Source organism: Polistes canadensis, unplaced genomic scaffold (assembly GCF_001313835.1).
Source record: "Polistes canadensis isolate GaletaPanama2010 unplaced genomic scaffold, ASM131383v1 scaffold_177, whole genome shotgun sequence".
Classification (NCBI taxonomy): Eukaryota; Metazoa; Arthropoda; class Insecta; order Hymenoptera; family Vespidae; genus Polistes; species Polistes canadensis.
Genome location: NW_014569724.1, coordinates 326,354 through 336,031, shown reverse-complemented (window position 1 = coordinate 336,031; position 9,678 = coordinate 326,354). Strand labels below are relative to the sequence as shown.

The 9,678-nt window shown below is 29.7% G+C and overlaps 3 protein-coding genes across 3 annotated transcripts; 1 reads left to right on the top strand and 2 right to left on the bottom strand.

The window, feature by feature from the left end:
* The first annotated feature begins 2,607 nt into the window (after window positions 1-2,607).
* LOC106789332 (glutathione S-transferase 1-1-like) lies at window positions 2,608-4,803 on the top strand. The gene is made up of 6 exons (XM_014753449.1): window positions 2,608-2,715; window positions 3,704-3,851; window positions 3,922-3,980; window positions 4,042-4,183; window positions 4,256-4,420; window positions 4,534-4,803. Exons 2-6 carry the CDS (start codon window positions 3,711-3,713, stop codon window positions 4,678-4,680), a joined length of 654 nt encoding a protein of 217 aa, XP_014608935.1. The 5' UTR covers window positions 2,608-2,715; window positions 3,704-3,710; the 3' UTR covers window positions 4,681-4,803.
* A 218-nt stretch (window positions 4,804-5,021) lies between these two features.
* On the bottom strand, window positions 5,022-6,725 carry LOC106789317 (odorant receptor 49b-like). Its single transcript, XM_014753416.1, has 6 exons — window positions 6,531-6,725; window positions 6,113-6,365; window positions 5,946-6,049; window positions 5,501-5,875; window positions 5,174-5,449; window positions 5,022-5,103 (listed from the first exon to the last, which is right to left on the bottom strand). The coding sequence occupies exons 1-6, from the start codon at window positions 6,723-6,725 to the stop codon at window positions 5,035-5,037; spliced, it is 1,272 nt and encodes a 423-aa protein (XP_014608902.1). The 3' UTR covers window positions 5,022-5,034.
* Window positions 6,726-7,425: 700 nt separating this feature from the next.
* Window positions 7,426-9,585, bottom strand: LOC106789316 (odorant receptor 49b-like). The gene is made up of 6 exons (XM_014753415.1): window positions 9,382-9,585; window positions 9,059-9,311; window positions 8,439-8,545; window positions 8,019-8,369; window positions 7,601-7,873; window positions 7,426-7,512 (listed from the first exon to the last, which is right to left on the bottom strand). Exons 1-6 carry the CDS (start codon window positions 9,583-9,585, stop codon window positions 7,426-7,428), a joined length of 1,275 nt encoding a protein of 424 aa, XP_014608901.1.
* Window positions 9,586-9,678: the final 93 nt, after the last annotated feature.

Sequence of the window (9,678 nt, the reverse complement as noted above, 5' to 3'; positions counted from 1 at the left end):
ATGTGTATTTGTAATTGTATTAATCGATTGATAAATTTGTATGAAATTGAAACATTTTTCTATTCATATATTTGTATATTAAAAAAAGCATGCATCAGAGACATGCATTTTTTCATATTCACTTGTGTTTAAATATAGAAAAACACATTTCCTAATGCATCGAGAATTCGGTATTTTTAAATGTTCATTTATTTGTCATTTAAATTCTTTTTTCTTTAAATTTCATTATTCATTAAATAATTTAAATTGAAAAGTTTTGGTTGCGGATTGCAGACCGAATTTCATTTTTCTACGCATGCCCTTTTCATCTAGTTTTTTGTTTAAGAATGTAATGTTTTTTTCAAGCTGCAAGGAATAATATTAAAAAGTACCGCTTTATCAATGGATATTTACAACAATTTTTACAGTAGTATCTCAAGGTCTGTAATACTCTATCATTAATAATATATTATATATCTTATATAATACTCTATCATTAATGATTATATGTTATATATATAAAATTAATTTTTGTTTTAGGTTCATCGATATTGGCAAGATTCTATTCCACTGTTTGCAGTTTGTATTCCGATAGTAGTTAAAATGTATGAATAATATTATATCTTAAAATGCACCAAGTTGTGTGTGCGTAATCAACAATCTATGAGGCATAAGATTTCCGAGAATGCACTGCGGGACAGTGCACATTTATTTGAAAATCTTGCGTTAAGATTTCCTATACTTAAGGTAAAAAGATATAAGTGACCTACATATTAAATAAAATTAAACTCTTATTCCTACGGAAAGAATACTATATCTAGTAATAAATCGATCTTCAAAAGTTCACAAAATATCAGAAAACAGTTATGTCGTTTATTGTTTCAATAATTTTCCAATTGGACATACCTCACGCAGGACCAGAAAAAAATGTATTTTATTGAATAGTTTGCGACAATAATTTTCATACTTATAGTCTTTCAATCTTAATGATTATTATATTAAATTAAAGTACAGTCTTTGCCCTCCACGAAAAATACTTTTCACAGCTGCAAGACTCGCGTTTTAAATACTTAAAATCCCAGAGAATGAAGTGCTGCAAAGTACATATATTTCACACGTAGCTTTCATATCTTCGGAACGTTCTCGTCAATATTTTTTACAGTTAGAGTGAACAAATTTGAATAAACTTTCTTTTAAATTACAGTACACTCTTTGCCCTCCACGAAAAATACTTTTTTAGGCTGTTAGTCTTTCGTTTTAAATACTTAAAATCCCAAAGAATGAAATGCTGCAATCAAAAATGAAATGAGCAAGATCAAAATATAATCAAACATAAATGATATGATTATTTAAACTGTATCGAAAGGCAATTGAATAGATTCCTGTCTTATCAAAAACTGGTAAGAACTGTACCAGTAATCGGGAAAAGTAGTTTATAGAGATCTGCATTATCAATGAATGATTATTAGTACGTTAGTTATATACAAGATTCAGGAAATTATTCTTATATTGTTATTATTTTTTTTAAAAGAACGTTGTAATAATACATTTATAGTTTTTTTGAACGAATAATTTATCCAATACGTTATCGATTGAATTGAAAATACAAATGTTTGTTAACGAGCGTTCGTGTTTCTTGAAATATCGTATTTACTTCCTATAATGATTGTTGTTTTACAAAGATAAAAAAATGTTATTCCTCTTCTGAATATTGTTGAGTCACAGTTAAGAGGCATTAAACAATGACAAAGCAAAATGCATTCCTATATTCTGTAAGGATTTTGTTTTTTATTTGTTAAGAGAATTATCAAACTCTACGGAAGATATTTATCCTACTTTTAATGCGAATATTATTGATTACTCTTTTAATTTATATTTAAATATATATATACCTACAATTAAAATATTTAATATTACAATAAATTCGTGGAATTAATTTAGATATTTTCTAACAAAAATGATCAGTATTATTTATATATCATCAATGATTTAGACATTTTTTTCGATTATTTTAGAAGATATTGTCGAGTCATTTAAAAGGCGATAAGAAAAGCTTGTAACGATACATTGAATAATGATATGGTATTTTTAAAAGTCACATTTCAAAGAATGCAATTTTTAAAATAAAAAGTGAGAAACAGAAGGATTACTCATCGTTTTAGTTCAATACTAGAAAAACTATCGAAGGATTCTTGATAGATAACTGAGGTAAAAATGTGTGTGTGAACAAGGTTATAAGAAAAGAAAATGGAATATTTAGCAAGAAATAATAAATCAATAACCATGTTTTTTAGTAATGATTGAAAATTTTTTTAGCATTTTTTTTATACATATTTTACTAAGTATAAACAGTTGTGGTAATTAGAAAAGAGACAGAAATATTGAAACATGTTAAAGTTAGAAGATAAATAATCCATAAATGTGTAATCCTAAATGATCCTTATTGAAAAAGGGCAAATGGCAACGCCCACGGTTGTCGTCAATTGTAAGATTACAGAACAAGCTAGAATGATATCTATCTCTGTTTCTCTCTGTTTTACTTCTCTGTTTCACTTCTCTGTTTCACTCTCTGTTTCACTCTCTGTTTCCTTCTCTTCGTGAACAAAATACTTGTCAACGAGAGAGGCAGCACCGTAGTTCTTGTGATCATTTATATAGAAAGCTTGTAGAACCGGTATTAGATCAGAGTGACTGTAATAATCATTTCGAAAACATCCAAAAGCGATTTAAGAACAGGTTTGTTTCGACTATCTTCAAATTATCTTGATTATTATATTACAAACAAGTGTTCTAGTAACAAATTCTAGTGAAATTAAAATTAATTATATTTTTTATGTAGTTCAATGAACATCGGTCAAAGTTTTATTTTAAATTGTGAAACTAGGCAAAAGAGAACATTCCAGACATTTGGCCTTGAATTAATAAGAATCGTTATTTGTTACGATGTTAAAAATCTTTAACCAATACATATATCATTTTACTTTTTAGCATGATTGTTGCGTGTAATTATATATCTTTATATATATATATTTTTTTATTTTTTTTTATTTTTGTGAATTCGGAAGCTCGATGCATAAGAGGTTTTATTTCCATCGACGATAAGCAAGTTAAAAATGTCCTTGAATGATGTTTGTGTCAATTGTTTTGTATAATTTAATTAACAAAATTGATCGGTGACCTTAAAAAATGATCATAGTAATGATTTTTTTTTTTTAAATCAGGGGCGGAACTACAATACCGTAAAACCAGAATCTGGAAGTGTTTTGTTACAATAAATAAGGAAATTCATAATTTATCTATTGTTAGCAGTAGAAGCTTAAATTGCTAATGAAATGAATCAAAAATATATAATTAGAGATTTTGCAGATTTAAAATTTCGACAAAAAAAATGTTATACATTTAATATTCTTTATATATTATAATATAAGATAAGAGTTTATATAATATAAGTTTTTTATTCCTGGAGGTTTAAAATAATATTTTCCAAGGTGGGTCGAACATTTGTAGTTCCGGCACTGCCTTAAATGCACCATCTCTCGTGTGATTTAGATAATCAGAACTATCAGAGATAAAAAGTTTTTTCATTTTTCAACCATATGATAAGTAATATTCTTATATATAAATTTGATTAATAATAAAATGATTAGAAAATTGTTGTTGTAAGTAATTCCGGTGATTAACGTAAATAGGATTTAAATATGATTGGATATGTTATTTTCTAAAGCGACAAAATGCCGATCGATCTTTATCAAACACCAGGCAGCGCACCATGTTCGGCTGTTCGTTTAACAGCCGCGGCTGTCGGCGTTAATTTAAATTTGAAAGAAACTAATTTAATGGCAGGTGAACATTTACAACCAGAATTTTTGAAGGTAACCACTTATATTTCGATTTAATTCATTCAAAAATTCCTTTTTATTTATACTATTTGATTTATCGTAGATGAATCCACAACACACTATACCTACAATCGATGACAATGGTTTTTACTTATGGGAAAGGTACGTTAATTATCCCGTGTTATTAGTATTGTTACGATAATGAGTTATCCGTTTCCCACAGTCGTGCAATTATGGGATACTTGGTCGATCAGTATGGTAAAAATGATTCATTGTATCCAAAAGATCCTAAGAAACGTGCCGTTGTTAATCAAAGATTGTTCTTCGACGCTAATATTTTATATCAATCGCTCGCCGAATATTACGTAAGTTATATATATAAATATGTTATTCGTAATAAAAATTAATGACACACTCTTACATGTTTGATCAAATAGTATCCAATGATCTTTGCTGGAGCTCCTAAAGATAATTCCAAATACGAGAAGATAGAAAAAGCTTTCGAATTTCTCGATAAATTTTTAGAAAACGATCCATACGTCGCTGGTCAAAATTTAACTATAGCCGATCATTCTGTCGCAACCACTGTTTCTAATTTCGAGGTAAAATAAGTCAAAAATATGAGTAGTCAGTTCCTCCGATATAATTTATTTAAAATAAATCATATAGACGATTTGTTTTATCTCATTATTATTATTATTATTATTATTTTCAGCTCATGGAATACGATTTCAGTAAATTCCAGAATGTAAGTAAGTGGTTTAAGCGTGTCAAATCTGAAATTGTTAAATACGATGAAATTCGTACTGCGGGTATAAAAGCTTTCAAAGCTCTTATGGATACTCTCAGTAAGAAGAAGTAAATTTTTCTACACAGTTTACGTAATACAATATATTAAAGAAAAATTACTTTTTAAGAATTTTGAATTGTTCTTATATTCTGTCGAATAATAAATATGTACTATATATATTATGTGACGATAAAAGTGTTTTCTGCATTACTTTTAAAAGAATATTCTGTCGAGAATGTAGAGTTATGACTGTAACATTATCGGTAATATAGGAACCCAAAGGCGAAATACAGATATTATTTTTTATAATACAATCACAAGAGAGAATTACATATAAAAATAAGAATAGAAATTAAACTTTAAAAAAAAAATGAGATTTATTCAAATATCATTTTTAAAGAGGCAATTTTGTACAATATATATCAATCAAACACCAACTACTTCCAAGCTGCGTTGTCTGAGTAAAGTAAAGTACGACATTGCGGTACTCATTACCTAAAAATGAAATGTATTCGATTGAGAAATTGTTTAATTCATTGGGGAACATAATTAAAATAAATTTTACTGCTGTATAAGTTTCCAAAGATACATTGAAGAATCCACCGGCAGATAGGCTGCAAGGTGTTCGAGCTCTCATGATAATTAGTAAAATATCTTTCCTCAAGACTTTACCAATTTTATTTAAGGGCATTGACATCCACGATGAGGAATATGCTGCCTCAGCAACGTCTCTACTTTCTTCTGTCAATATATTACAACTAAATGTGAACATCATCAATTGTATCAGGGTACCTGTCATGTAAAATATGAAACTGGCGCGTCGAGTAGGAGCTGCATCTGCCTAACAACGTGTGCATACAAACTTACCATAAATATTTTTCACAAATAATTAGGAATTAAAAGTCTTATTATTTTGTATAATATTTGTACTCACTATAAGTATTTCATAGCCCACAAGACATATCAATATACTGAATAGTAATACTTGACCAAGTATAATAAAAGTAAATACGTGATTTAAATCCTCGCAATAATTGATAAGCATTTGATGCTGTACGATACATTTCTTAAGTTCATTATAAACAAATTGTAATCGATTAAACGAATAAAAATCAGGAGTATCGTTGTTTTCCAATTTTTTTTCATGATCAATTTTAACAAGACGATGTTGCAAAATACGAAATTGGGCTGCTGCGTGAAGATTCATGATGCATAATAAATTGTCAAAGCAGAAATAACAAATACCTACAGTGTAGAGGGATAATACCTAGAATATAGGAAACGAAAGAATTTTAAGAGAATATGAAAACAATGTAATAACAATTAAAATAAAATACCTGTATTACGAATGTTGCTTCAAAATACGGTGTCATAGAAAAAGGTAGATCAACCCACATTGTAAATGGAAGTATCCTGTCCGATTCGTTTTTACCAATGTTTTCTAAAAACTATACAAAAAGTATGATCCATCATAAAATGAATTAATCATCAATAAAATTCTTACCAACAATCGGTGTTACCACGTAAGTAAAAACGGTACCCTGCGCAAAGAAAGTGAACGAGCAAACAAAGTACGTACACTGTTTCCTACAATCTTTAATGATCGTATTTTCATAAGATTCGTAATGAAAATTCCAGAAATGATCTTGCATGTATTTGATTAGATATAAAAATTTTCTACGATGGAGGGATAATATTAACATTTTACATAAAACCATAACGAGGGTCATAGTATTGCACAAGATATAAATTGTCTCCTATAACGTTATTAATAATATTAAATGTATGTATATAAACGATTAGGACAATTTTTGATTAATCCTTTCGTTGTTAGCGACCATAGAAAAAGGTCCTGTATGAATACCGCGACCCATTTAACGAAAGGATTAAATGTTTACTAATATGTATGGTAATAAACTCACAGTGAAATCGTCTCGGGAATAATAAAAATCGGTTACTTCGACGTAAACAGCAAAAGAGACAGCACCAGCGGTATAATACAATGCAATTCGTCTTCGAAATTGTTCCGAAGGATTGGCGGCTAACCAAAAGCCGGCAAATTTCATGAAAAAGATAGTCAAGATTATCGATACGTCCTGTTCCACATGATCCTGCATGGTGTATGCATGAGGGTGTATGCATGAGGGTGTATGCATGAGGGTGTATGCATGAGGGGGTATTATTCGACTATACACTTTATTCTCGAGTCTAGAACGATAGGTAACTTTTGACGTTGACTCGTGACGAGCGATTATCATAATAACTAGCTGTCATCGTTAGTTGTCAGTGTTAGCTTTGATCTATTGTCATCTTTCGTCAGGATCTAATGATACCTGTCATGCTAGAAACTTAGATCTTCTACGAATACCTCTACCGAGGTCTATAATCTTCATTTTTGGATTCGTACCGATCAAAGACATTTTTCGGAGATTTTCTTCGATCGATGGAATTTCTTCGGGTAAAAATGATGACGGTCAGTTTTAGGTGTCGTCAGTGTTCCTATTTGTTAGACACGAAATATAATATATCTGATCTATGAAGTATTCAGTGTCACATTTTAGTTGAATCCGATTGTGTGAGTGCAATACTGTGCAATATAGTGAGTTCAACAATTTTCAATTGAAAGTCATTTTAATAGAAATAAAATCGGCAATTTCTATTAATGATGATAGGAGAAAACTGTCTAAAAATACCTCTGACAAAATTATAAATCATAATAATCATTATTTCAAATGTGAATATTCTTTGGTTAATAGATTAATACGAGAAGCAGTTTGGAACAGTAAATATTTTACTTTCAATTTTTAGACAACGAGATTAGGAAATTATCGTTTCGCCATTCGATTCTTCATCTTCGGCAAACTTACGTAACAACGCGAAGTAAGATGCCGCAGTACTTAATACCTTAAATTAATAATTATATTGTTTTGGAATAATAGGTAAGTGAAAAAGACTTTTGATAATGACGAAGAAGAAAAAAAAGATTAATTACCGACATAAATGTTTCAAGGGAAACAGGAAAAAAGCCACCAGCTGTAATGTAACATGGTCGATCAGCTCGTGCCATAATCGTTATGATTCCCATTCGAATATTTTTATATGGTTCGTAGGATAATGTCTGCCAATTAGCATTATATGCCGCGTCACCGACTGCACGACTCTCGATAATTACTTCATTAGCAGCTAATGTTATTACGAATAATTGGAAGAAACAACCATTGATATGTGATATGAATATGAATTGACGTATTATTATTCCACGTGCCTTTTAATAAAACAAAAAAAAAACAAAAAAGAAAAGAGAAAAAAAAGATGAAAATTAATGAACGAATAAAAGATCGACAAAACTAATTATTGCAAAAGCTAATAAGATTAGAAGAGAAAATAAAAAGTAAAAGTATTCAATGTACCAAGAAAACTTGAAATCCAGCAACACACAATAAAATACCGGACATCAATAACTGGCACAATGTAGACATCGTAAATATCTTTTCCAACTCTTCGACATAATCGATAAGCATACGATGATGTTTAACGCATCTTTTGAATTCTTCTAAAGTTTCTCGTGCATCTTCGACTTGGCAAACTTTGTCACGTGTCATATAAGACAATACGCTCTTATCCAACAATATTTCCAATCGATGTTGAAGGATACGAAATTGTCCGGCTACTGTTAAATTCAACAGGCATAGAAAGTTGTCGAAACAACAGAAACAAAGTCCCGAATGTATCAACGCGATAACCTGCCAAATTATACGCGACTTCATTAAAAATAATTCGAATTTCTTTAACGATTATAATTATTATTCGAAAATAAATATCGTTGTTACCTCCATTAGAAAAGCAATTTCGAAGTATGGAGATAAATGAGTGTCTAAACCACCCAACCAAACGTTGAAAGGAAGAATTCTGTCGGTCTCATTTTTCCCAATATTTTCTAGCAACAAAATAATTCAAATTAGAAGAAGAAATTAAATACTGAAATACGTGTGACAATTATAATATATACCTTTTTGATGATAAAGTTTCATAGGGAACTTGGACATGAAAAGAAGTAGAACTTAATTTAATTGAGTTGGACGTTTCGTCCCTTTATTGGGACTTCTTCAGCAACTTAATCATTAAAGCTCAGCGTCTTTTTTATTTATTTCGACATACATTTCTTTTTATAATATTCCAAAACACAATACGTCTAAACTTCGTTAGTTTGATCGTTATTATTTAAAAGCCTCAACGAAACTGTTTCAATCTAGACTGAATTAGATAGACTGAGTAAATAAATAAGACGCTGAGCTTTAATGATTAAGTTGCTGAAGAAGTCCCAATAAAGGGACGAAACGTCCAACTCAATTAAATTAAGTTCTACTTCTTTTCATGTCCAAGTTCCCTATGAAACTTTATCATCAAAAATTATAATTTTGGACGAGAGAAAATACTAAATAATATATACCTATTATAGGAGTCAACATGTAAGTAAATACGGTACTTTGAACGCAACACGTGAAACAACAAATTAAAATGCTTCCTTTTATGTTAACGTCGTTCAATATCTTTTCACCGAATTCGTCGTATTCGTTGAACCAGAAATTCTTTTCCGTATAACGAATTAATTTCATCATATCTTTTCGATTACGTAGAAGAATAATTATCTTCATTATAATTACTACAACTGGCATCGAACTGCAAGCAGTGTATGTTATAGCCTACAAACATTTCATATAGTAATTTAATGTTTTAAACGACAATTTAAAAATAAAGTAATAGAAAACTCACGTAAAATTCACCGAAGCTAATATAAAAATCGTAAGCCTCGATCCATAAAGCCAAACCAATCGCAATGATGGTGTAAACAAAAATTGCATTTAATAAACGTTGTTCGGTAACCGTATCCGCTGTCCAAAAGCCAACAGTTTTCATTAAAAACCGTGCCACGTTAACTGCTAAAAATTTCGATTTGTTCATCATAGTTTGTCGCATGATACTAACGTCGATCATTTGAAGTCTCGAAGATTCTAACGTTACGATTATTAATTTAAAATTACGTAATAATACACTGTGCGAAGTAGGATA